Here is a 20600-nt window from a genome sequence, read left to right as displayed (position 1 = left end):
ATTACAGTGTAATAATAATAGAAATAAAGTCCACTATAAATGTAATGCACTTGAATCATCCCTAAACCATCCCCCAACCCCCCGGTCCATGGAAAAATTGTCTTCCAGAAAACCGGTCCTTGGTGCCAAAAAGGTTGGGAACCGCTGCCACCACCAAGTAATTTCACTAAAGTGTGATGCATGTCCTGACAGGGAGCTTGAGGGCAAGAGGAGGAACTCCTTGAAGAAGATAAGATGAGACTTATCACACAAGAATAAGTTAAATGGAAAGGTTGATCCAGGTAGGAGCAATGACATTCATGAAGAACCAGAGGTGAGAGAAAGAATATAGAGCATTTGAAGAACTGATAAAAGCTCCAACTTCTGGAACATGGTCTTGAAGCAGAAAGTGATGAGAGGTACAGCAGGAGAGGCAGCAATGGCCAGATTGGTGAGGCCTTGTAAGGGCAATGGGAGGTCACTTGAAAGTTTTGAAGCACTAGGGTGTCAGGAGATTACATTTCCATTTTAGGAAAACCACCCTGGCTGCAGTGTGGCTGGATGGATCAGAGGGGAAAAACTAAGACTGGAGGCCAGGCATCTAGCTTGGAGAATGTTGAAGTACTCCAGGTAACAGGTGACAAGGAAAGAATGAGCAAATGGAGAAGTGGAGTATAAACAAAAGAGACAAATCAAGTATGATTTACTGAAGCTACATAAAATGACAAAGAAACAAATTCAAACCTAGTAACCACTTATAAAGAAAAGTACCCCCAAAATGTTTCTATTTTATTTTCAGTATCCTCAGGACAAGTTAAAATGATTTACAAGAAATAATTCACTAACCTGTTTGTAAGGAGTATCATTCAGGTAAATTTCAGCGTCCTCAACTGAAATCAAAACACTTTTAGAACAAACAATATCGTTGTCAAAGCATTTCTTGTTCTGGCCAATGACAGATATATCTGAATCATCTGTACTCTGAAATGTCAAAAATATTATATTAATACAAACGTATATTATATATAATTTTTACTTATTTTTCATTAACAAATCTTAAAGAAGTCCAAGATTTACAATGAATCGTATTGAAATTGAAATATAACTTACCTCTAAAATAAAATCATTTTGATCTAATAATGTGAAGAATTTAATAAAAGTATACCAAGATAGCTCAATCTTTAAACATTTAACTATAATATCTCCTGTTAAAATGTTGTTCCAACAAGGATTTTTTTCCATTTTATTATTACAGCTCAAATTTATCAACCAGTTTCTTCTCATCAAATACCCAACAAGACATGTCAATTAGGGGAATTTTAAAAGAAATATTTTCATTTTAGACAACATCTTTTGTTTTATTTTAAGCCAGTTTTCTGGCTAAATAATTATTTGCCTACAAGATAAAATTGAAATAAATATAAAACTTTGACACTGTATTAGTAAATAAAATGATGCATATCATTTGAGGGCTTCCTTCGAACTTTATATGCATTGTCTCATTTAATTCTTATGATAATTCTTGAATTATGTATTATCTCCATTTTACAGATCAAGAAACAGAGGTTAAGAAGGATTAAATGAATGTCCAAAGTCACTTAGCTAAATAAGGGCAGAGACAGAGTTCAAAACCCTCTTTATTAATGCCACTTGCAGAGAAATTAGGAAGAGTTTAGTAATGGTTGAGGAGAAAATTCAGTTGTAGGTTATAGGAAATCCTTAGTTCCAGAGACTATTATTTAGTCCCACACACTCTAAATCTAACCTTTTCACCAGTTACCTCATCCTCATCTTCCTTCAGCCACTCCCCTCTCCATCCACTAAGAACTCTCTCTCTGGAAACAGGGTTTTTTATTTTTATCCCACTTTAATAGATGGGCTTCAATAGTTCTACAGACTCTGGAAGTTCATTGTAAAATGTTGTTTTTGAGTATCTGTATTTTCTAGGAAGAAGGTCTATGATTTTCATCAAATTTTTGAAGTGGTTCTTATTGTCCCAAAAGTTAAAGCCACACTGCCGTGAGTCCTTCCACTACCTAGTGGAAGGTGGGAATTTCATCAAAAGGAAAGTGACAATTCTCTTTGAACTCAAATTCCAATTTTCAAAGGCTCACCTACATTTCCTGAATCCTTTTCATTTTTAGATATATGGGTCAGTGTTTATTTTCAAAGTGAGAAGAGTCCTTAAATGTTTGGAAATCATATAGGTCTTGATGTAAATTCTCCATACTTAGTTTTTTATATCACCAACAATATGAACACTAGCTCAATATATTTATTGGTTTGGCCAAATTCTTCCTGTCTTATTAGGAATTACTACAACATAGTGCCTAGAGGATAGGTTTTCAATGAATGCTGTTGACAGAGTAATTAATTTGTCCCTCTGTGACCCAATTTTCCTTACTTCATAGGAACCAAGAGCTTTTTCTTCTTCTTAAACAATTCTTTTCCAAAGTATTGCCTAAACTTTGAAAAGGAGAATAATAAGGGTCATCAAGATGATTACGGCATTGTATTACTCAAAACATAATGCCACACTTTTCTGCCTTTATGAACAATTTTCAAAGAAGAAATATATATATAATTCAGGGTTTTGTTTTCCTCTTCCTCTTGGAAAGAGTTTTGAGATTAAGGGATGTGAAAAGCTGGCTGAAAGGATTTCTATTGCCATTACATTTCTATTACTATTAATCAAAGTGCCTCAATGTTATCTTTAGTCTTTATATTAATTCAGAAATGCCAAGAAATATTCTATATTGTATAGTCTGCCTGGTAATATCATGTTCAGAAATGCCAAGAAATATTCTATATTGTATTGTATCGTCTGCCTGGTAATATCATGTTAGGCTGACAGTAACTTGAAACTATCAAATCCTAAGAGTCACGTTTCTCCAATTTCCATTTCTAATATATATTTCAAGTTAATATTAGGTTTGGAGATAATGCTACAGAGTTGCTAAGCAACACAGTAAGTAACACAAAGCTAGAGGAAAAAGGTCAACAGCAATGTGCCACATAGATTCCTTAAACCCTTTATGCTCAGGTACTGAAAACACTGATAGAGAATATTCTCCCAAGTGATTCCAAAACATAAAATGTCAGCACCTCTCAAGGTAGTATATTATTTTACCTGCTATGTCAGTCTAAGATCTGTCATAGTCCCAGCCCCTTTTAACGGTAACTATCCCACAGAAAGTCCCTGCTGATATAGTAGCCTCAGGCAGCCATGATTTATGTTCCACAGCTGAATGGCCCCAAAGCAGCACATTCTTTGATGGGCCAAGGGACTTTTTAATGCAGGCCAAAAAAAAAAAAAGGCAACTCTAGACAATTAGATTATCTCTCACATTTGAACCAAAAGGAAGGGAAGATAAAAGATGGTATACTTATCATTTTTTAAAAGAAATGCTTATATCTCAACTCTATAATGAGTTTTGGGCTTTAATTTGTTCCTTAATTTTACCATTTCCTTTTTCACTTACTTTTATTCCCTTATCATACATTTAAATTCTTATTAGTTAATTCCATCATCTCTTTCATAACTTCTGGAAGGCAGAAAATATTTTTATTTTATGGGGAGTAGATTTTATTCAGAGTGAAATCTTCATCTAATTTTTACATGTTACTTCTTTCTTTCCTTCTTTCTTCTCTTTCTCTTTCATTTTTTCCTGAAGTGCCATACCATTGTATAATTACTATGCCATTAATTTGCATTTTACTCTTATTTGACAGAGAAAGCTCTATCTAGTTCTATCTAGATCTTTACATTTGCCTAAATAGGGTGTAATGATTTCCTTTGACTTCTTTTCCTCTCTGTTTTCATTTCCTGTGGATGGATGGACAGATGGATGGATGGATGGATAAATACATACCTAGGTACATACATAAATGCATACAGGGTTTATCCTTCAAGATATTATGAGATTACAAGCAACTAAGAGTTTTATAGAGGAGACAGACATGAAAATATGGAACTTGTGAGACCCAGTGTTCTAAGAAACTCTTGGAGAAAGAAGCCACCAGAGGAGACTGAGGAGTGGTCAAAGACCAGCAGAAGCAGTAGAATTACCTCAGAGGAGACAAAGCAAGAACCACTTCAAAAAAGGAAGATAAACATTTAAAAGGTTTAATTGGATTTTGCATAGGTCATCATTAACTTTTACAGTGGCAATTTTATATCAATTTTGTGATTTGGTGATTAATAACTCTCCACCACCAGCCTAAGTTTCAAAGGACCCTAGACTGATATCTATGTTTGCATACTCTGTACCTCCACTTCTCAGTATAGGGCCTGACACATAGAAATCACACAAGAAATATTGACATGAAAAATGATGATACAAGGTATAAAAATTTGAGAGCGATGAAATTAGAAGGGTTTTCAGAGACTTAAGGAGAGCACCAAACATTTGAGCTATCAACTGAACAGAATGTTGAAAAACCTAATCTAAAACAAGTTACAGGAAGAAACCTAGCAATGACAGGGGCCTGTCATAGATAATGGAAGTAGAGTTTGGCTCTGAAATCTGGGAGTTGGAATATTAAATTTCCCACTTTTGCTGAAAACATCTAGTGTCCTCTCCTTCTTTGAGCTTATAGCACAGGTCAAGTTGCTGTTTGGTTTCTCAACTCTTTTTACTCTTAAAAAAGTCTTACCTCAGGAAATACAATTAACTTTGTCCTAGATTTGCTTCAACACACTTAAAAAATAATGTGCTATATTCCTTGTGCTATTTAAAGTATAGCATAAACAGCCTCCAAAATGAATAAAATACCAGAGAACTTGAATTTTTAAAGTTTGATAAACCTCAACAAAGATAGGGTAAGTATTCGCTGGAATCAGATTACATTTAAAACTCCACAATCCAGGGACTTCCCTGGTGGTCCAGTGGTTAAGACTTTGCCTTTCAATGCAGAGGGTGCAGGTTCGATCTCTATTCAGGGAGCTAAGACCACTCATGCCTTGTGGCCAAAAAAACCCATAAAACAGAAGCGATATTGGAACAAGTTCAGTGAAGACTTTAAAAATGGTCCACATTGAAAAAACAAAAAAGCTCCACAATCCAGAGATTAAAAAGAAAACAAAAACCTTTACAATTCCTTCAGTGTGTCAGAATCAAGTAACATTATACTTTCAAGATAAAGTTGAGTAAGTATTAATTTTTAAAAGTCCAATTGGCAAATAAAATGGAAATTTTTATGAATTTTATTACTAGATCCTTCACAGGGCCCAAAAAAATAAATGATAAGTTTTACCAGATAAAAATGAGTTACAAATGACAAAGTCTGGAATTTGTAATCAGGACAGGGAGGAAAGAGAGCTGCTTGACAAAGAAGAAGGAATTAAATATGATATTCACAGAAGTGATTCTTGCCTATGAAAAAGCAGCAAGTAAATGAATGGTGCTGGCAGCCATTCTATCCTTCTCAAAGGAAATGCTGATTCTTAAAAAAATAATTAATTAATTAAAATTGCAGCAGAAAATCTCCAAGTGTTGAGAAATTTACTATCTGGAATGATAATATTTCAAAACCATGACTACTAGGTTGCATTGGTTAATCACTAATTTGTCTTTGGTATGAAATAATTACTCCATGGTCGAATAAAATATTTCTTGGCTTATCAAATATATGTTGGTCATGCTGGAGAGGGTGTGGAGAAAAGGAAACCCTCTTGTACTGTTGGTGGGAATGTAAATTGATACAGCCACTATGGAGAACAGTATGGAGGTTCCTTAAAAAACTAAAAATAGAATTACCATATGACCCAGCAATCCCACTACTGGGCATATACCCTGAGAAAACCATAATTTAAAAAGAGTCATGTACCACAACGTTCATTGCAGTTCTATTTACAATAGCAAGGACATGGAAGCAACCTAAGTGTCCATCAATAGATGAATGGATAAAGAAGATGTGGCACATATATATACAATGGAATATTACTCAGCCATAAAAAAGAAACGAAATTGAGTTATCTGTAGTGAGGTGGATGGACCTAGAGTCTGTCATACAGAATGAAGTAAGTCAGAAAGAGAAAAACAAATACTGTATGCTAACACATACATATGGAATCTAAAAAAAAAAAAAATCGTTCTGAAGAACCTAGGGGCAGGGCAGGAATAAAGACGCAGACATAGAGAATGGACTTGAGGACACAGGGAGGGGGAAGGGTAAGCTGGGACAAAGTGAGAGAGTGGCATGGACATATATACACTACCAAATGTAAAATTCCTAGTGGGAAGCAGCTGCATAGCACAGGGAGATCAGCTCCGTGCTTCATGACCACCTAGCGGGGTGGGATAGGGAGGGTGGGAGGGAGACGAAAGAGGGAGGAGACATGGGGATATACGTATATGTATAGCTGATTCACTTTGTTATAAAGCAGAAACTAACACACCATTGTAAAGCAATTATACTCCAATAACGATGTTGAAAAACAAAAGGCATATACAATTCTAAAACTTGAAGCTTTAGACTTTTAATATTCTTTATATCTTATTTTTACCACATGAACCCTAATGACAGATCTTAACCCAGATATTTAATTAGGTATCCAAATGTTGGAATAACATTTCCTGCAACATGTCTTCTCATATACAGGTAGGCATGTCTCATTAAAATCTGAGACTGAACATTATGTATACATTTTTACAGAAGGATATAGTAGAAAATTAAAGTGATGATAGGAAATCAGGTTTATAAAACCTAAAAGCCAAACCTTAATGGCTCTTGCCTGCTAAATAAAATGGCACTGTTATATTGCAGCACCAATAAAAAAAGACTGCTACCATCATTCGGCATCAAACAGAAAAAGATACTTTCATTTTGTCAGGAATCAGAGTTGAGACAAATATTCTTTCTGCACAATCACTTTTCTGTACACTTGAAGCTAACACAACATTGTAAATTAACTATACTTCAATTAAAAAAAAACAATCATTGTTTGAAAATTCAGTGGTAAATACTATGATTTCTCTACTGCAAAGACAAATGAGGAGTTAAGGAAAAGCCAGGTAGATCAAATAAATAGTTGTTAAGAGTTCACCGAATGCCCAGCATTTTGCAAAATGACTGGGGGGAGGAAAAAAGAAATGTAGGTCCTGATCCTTGTTTCAAAACTTTAGAAGTTTATTGCAAAATTCTATCTTAATAAATAGAGAAGGCATGTTTTTGTTAACACAGTTTACATTTAATAGGCCCTAAAAATTGTTTATTAAATGAATGAAATGATAATGCATGAGCAAAGACCATTGTCACACATTGGAAAATGTTTGCAAAGACAGTGATACATGAACAAGGTTTAAAATGTTTTTGGTAAATACTTCTAAATAATTTTTTCCATACACAAAATGAAGACAAAGTTTGGAAGAATTTTTGTTTTGCTACATAAAATGAAACCATAAAAAGCATCATTAATTAACCTCAGTGACATATCCAATGGGAACATGTCATGTTTGATACAATACTGTCAATGATACTTTGTTTTTTCTAGATGTGACAAAGTTTACTATTCAGAAGAAGAGAATTTCAAAAATAGTTAAAATTAGTTTTTTAAAGAAGAAAATGCTTTACATCCTTGCTATTCAAAGAGTGGACTATGGACGTGAAACATCAGGGTAGTTTATTAAAAATTGCGGAATCCAAGATACTGCTCCAAACACATAAAATCAGCATCTATATTGTAACAAGATTTCCAGGTGATGTGCATACATACTAAAGCTTAAGAAGCACTGCTCTACATACTTCATGTTAAAGGCATGTATATGCGTTTATAACAAAGATTACTAATTAAGTGTAAGCTTGTGATTTCTGCCCTCTAAAAAAATGGTTAAAAAACCGAGCACGTAATTTTTCAGCTCTTATAGTACAACCGTAATTGTGCTAGCCCTTATGAGGAACCCAAAAGCAGTATAACGCAGAGCTCTGATATAAAATGATACACAATCTAATTGAGCACACATAAAATAATCAGAATATAATGGGCTGCTTACTTTTGACATGATGACTATTAAATACAATAGGATGTGTAAGAACAGAACAGGTAAATGTGAACTAGAAAAGTTATTTTGAGGGAGTAGAGGCAATCAGGTACAGGAAAATACCCTGAGAAAAGACATAGAGGAGGGGCGGAGCTAACTGAGACCCTTGAAAGATTATCAAAGGGTCTCAAGGGAAATTTGATTTTATGGAAGCTGGTAATTGGGAGTCAACCGTAGTTCTTAGAAAGCAATGACATGATAGCAATGTGAGTCTTAGAAAGATCAACAGAATGAAAAAAATGTATTATTGTAGGGATGAACTTGAGTCAGAAGAGCCTAGACGTTGAAGGTCAGAGCTGTCCATGTCAATTTGGAACTCAGCAGCTTGTAGATGAGGTTAAGATTGTAGAGAGGGATGATCATACCAAGCATTAGGAGAAAAGGGCAGAGAGCCAAGAACAGACGTCCAGTTCAGTCAACATTCAGTGAACAACTATGTTCCCAGCACAATGCTCTACACTGGTAAAACAATGGTGACTAAGGTTTGGTCCTTGCCCTGAAGGAGCCAACTCAGTCATCTATGGTCTGGGGCTTATGCTAAATGAAAAGGCAACAAAGAGACAATGGAGAAACCAGAAGAGACACTGAAGGGCTCCAACAGCATAATATCTAGAAAGTCAAAGGAAGAGGGATCTTAAGGAATGTCAGAGACACCTAAATATCAAGGGAAGCAAGGATTTGGTATAAAATCAGTCTGATACATTTTGAGAAAAAAAGTATCTGTTTATGTATTCAAATCTCTAAATTGTTATTTACTTTTCCAAGCTTCTCAATTTACAACCTAAACTTCAGGGGACAAGAAAATTCTCATGTAAAATTGTTTGCTAAATAAGGCTTGTTCTAAGAGGACAAATACTCATAGAATGTATATGTATCACTGTGCTTTTCCTATGCTCCAAATAGTATCAAAACCACACACACAACCCCTACAGGCAACTTGTCAACTTCTATAATTATCTAACTGCCAAATTCATTCCCAGAGATTTATTCTTTAAGAAACTTAAAATTGTTCATAAAGAAGGCTAAAAATAGCACAGAAAGGGAAACTCAGTGGTTTCCATTGAGGCTATAGATTTTACTGTTTGTTTTTTATTTAATATAACTAATACAAAATGGGAATATGTCTACTTTCTTGACATATGCTTAAAGAACAGGATCATACATGAACCTCTAAAAACATAAAAGCCTTACCCAGAAAAAAACACACATTCAAGATAATCACAGGTTACCTTGCTGGAGAAAAAGATGTTATTTTGCTTATTCTTGTGCAACTTCTTCCTAAAGCTTACATTTTTCATTTAGAAATTTAATTCTGGGATCAATGATATCTAAATAAAATTTAGGGATACAGAAAATCCGAATGCATTAAAGATATGGGAAATTTTAAGGATTTTATCAGATATACAAAGTCCAGGGTTTACCAAAGCATATCATCAAAATAGCATGTCTAGAATTGAGAACAATGTTGTTTTGATTGCTACAACTATAAACAATATGTGGTCCAATACATGATTTAATGTCTTATATTTGTATTCACCAAACTAAACCAATAAAAATAAAAATGGCTGACATTTATTGAGCAGTTACTAAATAGCAAGCACTCTCTGAGAGTTTTACATATATTTATTTCATTCAATCCTAAGAACTACCCCAGGAGAGAGGTACAATTATTATCCTCATTTTACAAATGAGAAAACAGAGGCACAGAAAGTTTATGAATTAGCCCATTACTTATACATAATAAAACTTTACAGTGAGTCAAGGAAATTAATTTAAAATTGCTATAACTTTTATAGGTTTTACTAATGATACATGGATTTGATATGCCATGGTCCACCATACTTGTTTTTTACATTGTCTTTACATAATTTTAAGTAAAAGGAAGTAATTGTGACATACCTTTATCAAAAATACCTGGCAATCACTGATATAATCATATTCCAGTCCATCAAAAGAATGATAATGACGGTCCCCATATATTGTGCACACTGCTGGGCATGGATAATATGTGCAGTTGAACATTCCTCGTCGACAAACACTATTAGAAAATAATACAAACACTGTTACCTTTCTAAGAAACCTGGCTCTAATTAGTATTTTTCAAGCAGCATAAATATTGGAAGGTTTGTATTCAAAAGCATTCACTAAGCCAATAGCCCTTATAAATATGCCCAATTCGTTCTGATAACATTTTATTACAATGATAGGTGAGGCATATATTTACCACTTTGTCTAAATAAATTATCAGACATCACAACCAAGCCTGGAAATTGTGCCTCGGTCACACAGAAAACAGGTGATGGAATGAAAAATTAAACATACGCCTGCTGGTGGCTAAAAGACCACAATGCCATCTCATCTACTGGAGTCCATTTAAATACCTTAGACAGGACTTGTTCATGAACTTAGAATTTTTATCCACATTTCAAGGAAACTGTATTTCAATTTTATTTTATGGCTTATTTCCAAACAGAAAACTTTCCATCAAATGTGACCTTCTCTTTGGAACACTTATCACTTTCTTATAAACTTGAGATATGTTTTTCCTATTAAATTTTCAAATTGTCATAGTTCATTTTTTTCTCCTGGGTTGAACAAATAGGAGTAAAAATAATGATCCCCCTGAAGGTAGTAGCTCCCAACCAACTCCTGAAAGCCTTTAAAATCTTATTTACTCAGACTTGGTTTGCTTTTTGCTGAAATCAGTCACATTAAGGAAACACAAGATGACTGAAACTAATACAATTTCTTAGGAAAACTGTGAAATAAACAGATCTCATTACCAGGTATAACATGGTGTAGCAATCACTTCTCCTGAGAGGTACTCCCAATCTTTCCAGATACAGGGACAGCTTTCAGGAACATAACACTTTCCTTTGTGCTCTGCCATTCTTTCAAGTGAAGAAGTAAATGCTATTTAATATAAACTACTAATTTCGGTTTTTTAAAAAATCAGCAATCTTGTCATATTCCAAACCATCTGTATTTGTTACAGCTGTCGAAAGCATGTTCTATCTGACCTATGGAGGGATCGAATCCAGTCTTTCTCCCCTATTTTACCGCACAGTACCTTTCACATCACAGAAATAAATAAATGCCAGGCAAATGACTGGATGCAAAATTTTAAACTTTTTGTTATCACTTAGTACAACAAAAGGGAGACAGAAGCCTAAATTTCCGGGTAAAGTGAGATATTCTGAAAAAACAATTAAAGAGGAAGTAAGGCTCCCTTTCTTCAATATTTGCTACTTGATAGAAGAGTCTGTGAGTCTAAGAATTTTTTTTACAAAATAGTGAAGTATGAGCTGGATAACATTTTCTATTACAGGATAGAGAGAGTAATCAAAAGCTTCTTTTGTTAGTGCTTAAAGTTAAAAACCATGAGACTTTAGGTGTGTCTTGAATAAGAAACCATTATATCGAGTGTTTCACATTTTATTATTAACATATCAAGTTTTGAATGTTGGTTTCTTCAAAGTGTAAATTCCTTCATGAAAGATTACCCCATAAGAAAGTATCTTAAAATATCTCTGAATACAAAAATTAAAACAAAATCATTATTCATAATCTCAAGGAGAAATCAATTTGGGTGTATTATCAAAATATTTTGATATGAAGACAAAATAAATACATATTATATATAATAAGTATTTCAATACCCTTAATATAAATATATACATATATTTTTCAATATTCCTAAAATCTTTTCTCAAAAAGAGCTTCCATAAATAATAATAAAATACTAATACAATAATTTAAATATATAATAGTATAACTATAATAATAAAAGAAATTAAAATAATAAATAATGGATAATAAAATAGTAATAGCAACATTCAAAACTAGCTAGTAAAAATAGATAAAATACATAGTTTTTTTCTGAACTTGCTTTAAAATGTGAGAATTCCATGTTGTCAAAATTAACATAGAAGTCAGGAATCCTGACTTCTTGCCTCTTCTCTCAAATAGAAATAATCACATATGTTCCTTTAGTGCTCTGCTTCCTCGCTCATAGTTTATCTAATGTATATGTTATCCATTTGACTTTAAGTTTCACTCTGGAAGACCATGAATATCTTGTTAATGGTTGTGTTCCAATGCCTAGCACATAGCAGACACTCAGTTGTTGAGTAAAGGTGAAGAAATGAAACTATTTATATAAATGATGCATCAACTCATTCAGATTTCTTTCTTACAGACACCAGTGCCCTAGAGTCCATAATTTCTCCCCTCAACCTTCCCAAACTTCTAGCCACTTTCCCTGAGCATTGCATCTCTCTTCTGCCTAGAAAACTGAAAGATTTTTTTCTCATCACTCAAGACTCAATTTAGTGCAATCTTTTCAGTGCAATCTTTTATGTACCACACTCCCTATATATAGCAATATGTACAAACCTTTACTGGAGGGTTTACCACAATGAATTGCAAGTAATTCATTAAACGTCTTACAGAGAAAATAAGAACAATAACAAAAACTAGTATTTTTGAGTGTTAACTATGGCCCAGCCACTGTTCCACCTGCTTTAAATACATTATTGACTCATCTAATCCTAGTGACAATTCCATAAGGTAGATTCTATTGTTATCTTGTATATATTTATTTTAGCACCATCATCCCTGTGTCTTAACACAATGTCCCAGATATTATTAGGTGCTTCATAAACATTGGCTGCTGAATTGTTTAGATAAGGGATGCCTCACCGAAATGAACCACAATTCTTTTTTTTTCAATTCTCATTTCTTTTATTTTTTAAAATATTATTCACATTTTAAATTTTTTAATTGAAGTATAGTTAATTTATAATATTATATTAGCTTCTGGTGTACAGCCTAGTGATTCAGTATTTTTACAGGTTATACTCCATTAAATGTTGTAAGCACAATTCTTACATAACCAGCCAAACTAGTGGTTTTAAATGGTTACACTGATGACTGATGAGTTTTTCATAACTAATCAAAACTGGAAGAGAGCTGTAAATCACTGTGAATTGTCTGCTTTAAGCAGGTTTGGGAAGTGGGGTTAGTAATAAAATAAACATTTACTGAGCACCTACCATATGACTAGTGTGCTGCATATACTCAACCATCTATGAAGTAGATATTATTACACCCGTTTTAAAAAGATAAAGTTGAGGGGCTTCCCTGATGGCACAGTGGTTGAGAATCTGCCTGCCAATGCAGGGGACACGGGTTCGAGCCCTGGTCTGGGAAGATCCCACATGGCGCGGAGCAACTAGGCCCGTGAGCCACAACTACTGAGCCTGCGCGTCTGGAGCCTGTGCTCCGCAACAAGAGGGGCCGCGATAGTGAGAGGCCCGCGCACCGCGATGAAGAGTGGCCCCCGCTTGCCGCAACTAGAGGAAGCCCTCGCACGAAAACGAAGACCCAAGACAGCCAAAAATAAATAAATAAATAAATTTAAAATCCTTCAAAAAAAAAAAAAGATAAAGTTGAGACTCCAAGTGGTTAAGATTTGTCCCGAGGTACTTTACCTAATAAGAAAGAGGGCCAACATTTTAACCCATTTCTATATGACTCTTTCCACTATATTACTTTCCATTTCTTTAATCCACAATGATTTCTAAACTAAGGTATGTGGTCCGTTTGTAGTGGATGAACTGCTGGCACTACAAGGAGCCCCATGACAACAAGTGACACCAGGCTTATTGTCCTAAAATAAGCCAGCCAAGGTCGCGTGGAAGTCAATACACATCATACTACCAAGAACAACTTTATAATAGAAAGTTCCATGTAACAAAATTATTTCCAAACAGTGAGAGGCCTCTTAGTCAATTCCAACTATACTTATGTCAATAAAATAAGAGAAGGTGGGAGGAAATTACTTTAAGGTTTTGTAATAAAATTTGACCAGTAAATTAATAAATCACTGTTGAACTAAAAGTCAAAGGTGACAGCAAATAGATATTTTTTTAAATAATAGCATCAACCACAAGCACATGAAACAAAATTAGGATGTAGATTTATTTAATCAGCCATGCATCCCTGAATCGTAATCAAATCAAATAAATCAAGCAATGTTGTAGGGTTCAATTATTTTACTATAATAAAGGTTTTATTTCCCTTGTCCTTTTTACTAAAATGTCTTCCTTGCTCATCTGCTGTATGACCTGATTTCTACCTGCTTTTATTTTCCCAGGCAAGGCCTTGTTCTTTCACACTCCTTCTATGTCCTTTCTTTCTAAAGAGATTGATACCGTCCCATCACTTGGCTCTTCAACCTATTCCAGATGGGGACCATTTAGACAAATGTGACTCTCCTGGGAAACAGACCACAAAACCTCTCTCTTCTTTGCTCCTGGTTTATATGAATGGAGCCCAGGAATCGCTTTGTGTGAGTACGTTCATCGAGAAAGAATGGGTGACCTCTTTGCCTTAGGTGGCCCTCCCTCTGTGCAACACACACACACAGGCACACACACCACATTTCACAATGCCTAACGGAGACTTTAAAGGAACTTGCAGAAAAATCATGCAGCTGATATCGGCAGGGCTGGGATTTGAAACGGGTGTGTCTGAAGCCAGAGCTCCCACTGTTAGCCACTGCCCTAAGTAGCCTCAACACACCATTTTCTCTAACATCCATTAGATAGATCAGTTGGCATCAATAATATAACTTAAAATCAACAAGAGTAACAGCACAACAGAATATACAAAAGATATGTACTTCAAGTGTTTTGAATACAGAGTGGCTCACTATCATTTTCCCAAAACTGCAGTTGAATTAGGAGGTAAATGCCAAGTCTATCCTGAAATGAGTTCTCTCCTCGATTCACTGCATTACTTTAATTATATTGTATACGTAACATATTGTGACATTATTTAGTCATGTGTTATACGTGATATGCATCTCACACATAACATATGTGATATGTTCCATGAGCACAGAAAAATAATTACAACAGTCTTCTAGTTACCAACTCAAAGTGAACCACTAGTCAGAACACAATTTTAGCTATTCCTATAAATAATGTTTTTAAGTGCTCTTGTGTTTTCTATCAAATTCTAAACGTTCTGTATTATCAAGAAAAAGAGGCTTACCCTGGAGCACAAACACAGCCACTTATGCAGGGTGATGATGGGGCACAAGTGAAGTTCATAGCCAGGTTTGCACATGTAGTTTCACAATTTACACCACCAGCTGGTAATTCAGGGTCAGGAAACCTACAGTCGAAATACTGTTTTCCCTCGGGGCAGATGTGAACTTCAGGGACAAGGCGCAGATAAAATACCCTTAAATTTGTATTTGCTCCATACATTTAATCTTATTGACATACATTTGTCATCAAAACACAATTCACCATAGAATACAGTGTATTTAACAGTAATAACTGATCTTACTCTGTGATGTTTGGTTCATGAGCTTACAAACATTCCCTAGACAGATTTCCTTTCATCACCTAAATTTCCAAAATCTATTTTGAGTTTGAACACTTTAGCTGCCTTCCATAACGCAGTAACTAAACAACTAGTATATAATTTTCTGAGATCAAGAACCAGGGTATTTTGATTAATCCAAACATACATTATCAATTTTTGAGGACTGACAGTACAGTATATTTAAACTTTACAAAGTTGTATGTTTACAACAAACACGATACTTTTAGACCTTGCTTCACCTCTGAGTCATTATTTACATTAGTCCTCACTATAATGTAGAAGTGCAGAAAATGGACATAATTACAGGCAGGTTAGGGGTTACATATTGCTCCAGAAACTTTTGAGCTGAGAGGGATTAAATAACAGCCCTTATCTGGGGCCAAAAGGAACCTTGGGGATTCCTCTGTGAGAAGTCTGGCCACCTGAGCATCCTTTTCTTCAATGCTGAGCCACCCTGACGCAAATGGGGCAAGGCAGGGAGGGCGTAGTAGCTATTGAATATGTGTGTGGTCCATGAACATACACTGTAAAGAAGTCCTAGACAGCCTGGATCCTCATAAATTGAATCCAGGGCATATAATTTAAAGCTAATTTATAAAATATAGTACATAACTGTGCAAATCAATAACAAAGCAATAGCTCACAATTAGTTTTAGCAGCCTACACTCTTCCTGCCCATTAAAATCAACAAAAGGTAGTTTTGTTTAGTATTTGCCTAGAATTTCTCCACAGTGACCAAAAATTTGAGGCTTTCTGTGTGGTGAAAATAAATAATATAAAGGGTCTCCTAATATATACGATCTTCAGGAATGATATGCAATCATAAGATGATATTCTCAAGAGAGATGGCAGTCGATGTCATTTTACATGCCATTTTTAATTGATGGCTGCTAGTGCTAAAGCTTTGCTACTTATAATGTAGCCCAGGACCCAGTAGCATTAGCATCACTTCGGCCATCAACAGAGATGTTGCAGGCATCACCCCTGACCTACTGAATCAGAATCAGCATTTTAACAAGATCCCCAGGTGACTGTGTGTACATTAGAATCTGCTGGTCTGGAGTAGGGTTTCCCAACTGCTGTTGCACAAGTGAGTTCCGACAGGTGTCTGGATACATATCCCTAAAGCCTTTGGGGCACCTGGGGTGGTGCTGGGATAGACAGCATCAAGGCAGCATCCCTGGGTTGATCAGCTCTGCCCCTAAGCAGCCTTATATGTCCACCCCACACTGTCCTACAAATATTATAATTCCGAATGTGAAAAAAGTTAGGAAGCGCCAGAGTACCATGTTGAGAAACATTCTAAGGCTATTCCTCCACGCACATTGGCAAGGAGGGCTGTGACAGATTAATAACTTCTGCCCTAAGAGTAGGAGCAGTACTAGAGGCACATTCTCTTTAAGGAAAACATCTATCTAGATCTTACCAGTAGAGGGTGTTGCTAATTCATCACATTTCACAGTCCCATTTGAACACTGGCTGGTAGAAGTAAACAAATAGTTAATTCATGAAACCAAACCTCAAGTTTTTTCTGTATTTCAGAAACAATATAACATGCAAGAATTGACAAATACGATTTTTCCTTTTTACAAATAAGTTATTGGTTTAGGCCCAATTGGAAGAGAGCTATTTCAGTTCAACACATTTTTATCAAACGCTCATATATGTGTGGGGCACTGTGACAGGCATGGGGAATTCAAAGACCAAAATTCGCAGTCTTTAGCCAAGTGCCTACTATATTCTAGTAGGAGAGAAAGACATACAAATAAATAATTTAGCCAGTGTGACATGCAACATAGAAACGTTTAAGACATAGAAGTAAAGCACCAAAAAATGTTTAAAAATCTGTTAAAAATTGACATCAGGGCAGTCAAAGAAGATAAAGTCGGGAAGATTTTGAAGAAGGGATGGAGGTTACGATATAGATTAAAGTAGGAAGGCTGTCACACTGAGTGGAGATGTAGTACAAAGCCATGGAGGGGTAGGACAGCTTTCCATGCGACAGAGTGCCATGTGGGAAATGACAGGGGATGCAGATGGCAAAGGCCATCTGCAAAGAGTCAAAGGCCAGCTCCTATTAAGACACTAAGAATTTATCCGTGAAGTGAGTCACTAAAAACCTTAAACACAGATGTGATATGGTTGGTTTGAATTCTAGAAAAGTCATTCTGGCAGCAGTGTGGAAGATAGAGTGAAGTCCAATCTTGCAACCTGAGTTCGAAAGTCAGGGCATAAGGCAAAAACCAAATTCAGGCAATGTGAACCTTGAAAATCCCTTAAGAAGATATCATGATAAGGAAAAACACACCAGTTCTCAATAAGCCAGCAGATAAACCACAAAACTAAAACCCCTCAGGAACTTACAGTATTTGAGCACTCATCTCATCCTTAACTTTTATTTGAGAACCAAACTGATCAAAGGCCTTCCATTTCACTGTTTGACACTTCAATTCATAGCTCTTTTCTGCAGTTATGAGCACAAGACTTAGGCATTCCACGTTGAAATGTAATATATACATGTGGTTTAATATATATATATATACGTATATATTAGGGTTTTATATATATAAATGTAATATATATGGTTTAAAAGTTTATATATTAAGGTTATCTGTATTTTTCAAATTATAGGTGTCATATTTCAATTTATGGTTTTGGTTAAGAAGTTATATGACTACATATTATTTGTCAAGAACAATCACCATCACTGAAATCTACCATAAGCCTGAGGGCGTTGGGATGAGCTCCCCAGGTTGGTAAATGCTGCCTCTGTAATGACACCGACAGTGAAATCTGTAAGGAAAAGAAAGGGTTAAATTAACAAAATAGGATATAAATTTTTTAAAAAACACTGAAATTCAAGCAGACCATATGCTCTGTACTGGTAATTTTAATGCACAGTCTAACATTACTCCATGAGATTCCATGCAATTCTGTTATACAAATGTGAAGCCTTGTGCAGATTTAGATTTTGTTTTCTAAATTCAAGCTCTGTATTGTTTTAGTGACAGAACAGACTGTGTTGTTTTTGTCACCAAATAAAAAGTCCCTGAAGGCACTTCAGAGAAACACAACTGGTATATCATTTAGCCTTATGTAGACAACAAAAGTCTTTATGTCATATGAGATTTGAGAAATTTCTGGGCGCTGAGAGACATTAAAATCCTGCTACTAAAATCTGCCACATGACCGTGAAACATAAACCTTGCTATCATTATTGATATGGCAAAAGCAAGTGGTAATAAACTTCAGGATTAACCATCAGATTCCTTAGCTCTTTCTATAGAGATTTTGTGAACACATACAGGGCTAACAAATAAATAAAAGTAAAGACATTAAGAAATATTAAAGAAACAACTCACAAGCAGATCTTTGCATATATGCACACTTATTTCATGGAAAAAGTGACTGTTTAATAGTGGAAAAAATTTATGGTGCTGAGTCAATTAGATAAAAAAAAGAAAGAAAGGAAAGAGGCATGATAGCCCATTTATCCTGTAAGGGAGAAAAGAGATAAAAACTGGACGCTGTCAACCCACTCCTGTGACGTACATGGGCACACAAAAGCTAAGTGTGTCTTCATAGTATTTGCCTTCGGGACAGTTGCAGCCTTCAGCACAGTCATCGTGACACTGTTCTGGGGAAGAGAGAGAGATGCAGGAGCGGCGACAGAAGGAGGAGCAGTGATGGTACATCATGCCTTTCTGGCACACCACCCCTGAGGACGAAGAAGCATCAGTTGAGAAAGATCTCCACAGGGCCGAGAAGCATTTTATGCTGGGTTATACGTCTATGATAGACATAAATCATGAAAAAAGAAGACATCTTAAATCAATAAACCTAGAACATTACAGAATCCTATATCGTAAATAAATAAATAAATTAATTAATTAATTAAACAATTCTTTGCCTCGATGTAACTGAAGAACAAAATTTCTATGTGAACTATATTTAAGTGTGACATTCCATAACATTCTTTAACAGCCTGTGCTATAATTTTTTTTTAATATTTTTAAGGTATTTTATCCATCTAAATAAACTTCCTTTCCTCACATTTTAAATTTATTTACTGCTATATTGACACCACCTTCTTCTTTGACATTATTTAATCCTAAGTAAACTGTTAGTCCTCTACAAGTAACACAAAACTTGACTTTATCAATCTGTACTCACAGCTTCTGTTTTGTGCCTTTTTAATCATGTTTGTACTCTTTGCTAAACCCTCCAATTTCTTTTTAGAACAAACTGAACTGATTACAGTAGGCAAACTAAAATAATCTAAAAACACACTTGTACAAACAAAAATGCTGGATAAAACACAACTGAAATAATGTTAAATGTATAATTGATCTTGTGAGAAAAAAATGGGGCTGGAGGGTAACTTCTCCATATGTCAGAAGTAAAGAGAGAAATAAAATTCAGAACTTTAAGTAGAGGAAGGGAGGATGGGTCCCAGTAATCTTGGACCTGATATTTAACTCTTAAGGAAATGGAAAATGAAAGTTGGTCCTTTTCAGGGCAAGGAATTGGGAGACCCTTAACTTGGACCTCCAAAAATATCTCCATCGTCAGTTGAAAAGATGGACTACAGCAGAGGTCAGCAAACTTTTTTTGTAAAGAGCTAAATGGCAAATAGTTTCAACTTTTCTGGCCATACAGTCTCTGTCACAACTACTCAACTCTACCCTTGTAGCTCAAAAGCAGTCATAGACAATATGCAAACATATGGGCAGTAAACTTTATTTTCAAAAACACGGGAAGCCCAAAGGTGTAATTTGCCAACTTCTGGACTAGAAGAAATCTGCTCAGAGTACAGGGAGATGCCAGGAAAGCTTCTCTAACTCTGTGGGGTCTCTGATGAAATAAAGTATCCTCTGAGAAATCAAATTCCTGCACAGGTTTGGTATATGAATTTACATTACTTTTGTATTTACATTATTTTTGTCTTAGAAAGCCCAAGCTGAGAAATTAACATCAAAACTGGCCAGTGTTACTCCTGGAATAATAGGAAAAAGTTTTTTGAAACCACTGAGGGATGAAGAGATGGAGAGAATGATGCTCCCGAAACCCAGGTCACAGAAGATTCTAACAGGGGTAAGGGGAATGGGCAGCCTGGATAATGAAAGATTAACTCATAAAAGAAATTATAGAACAGTAAGGAAAGGAAACAATCTACCATGC

At 35.2% G+C, this 20600-nt stretch overlaps 1 protein-coding gene across 2 annotated transcripts in view; it reads right to left on the bottom strand.

Moving 5' to 3' along the window:
- The window catches only part of OTOGL (otogelin like), a 148495-nt gene that overhangs the window by 76866 nt on the left and 51029 nt on the right, over positions 1-20600 (bottom strand). The window contains exons 20-26 of one of the 2 annotated variants that reach the window (XM_059936589.1): positions 18972-19137; positions 18138-18212; positions 16846-16898; positions 15081-15243; positions 10805-10912; positions 9921-10059; positions 826-960 (exon numbers count right to left, since the gene is read on the bottom strand). In XM_059936589.1, coding sequence (XP_059792572.1) covers positions 826-960; positions 9921-10059; positions 10805-10912; positions 15081-15243; positions 16846-16898; positions 18138-18212; positions 18972-19137 — 839 coding nt within the window. The remainder of the gene's footprint in view (positions 1-825; positions 961-9920; positions 10060-10804; positions 10913-15080; positions 15244-16845; positions 16899-18137; positions 18213-18971; positions 19138-20600) is intronic. The other variant, XM_059936590.1, reaches the window with a different exon arrangement.

Source organism: Balaenoptera ricei, chromosome 10, assembly GCF_028023285.1.
Source record: "Balaenoptera ricei isolate mBalRic1 chromosome 10, mBalRic1.hap2, whole genome shotgun sequence".
Classification (NCBI taxonomy): Eukaryota; Metazoa; Chordata; class Mammalia; order Artiodactyla; family Balaenopteridae; genus Balaenoptera; species Balaenoptera ricei.
This window is presented reverse-complemented; position numbering and strand designations above follow the sequence as displayed.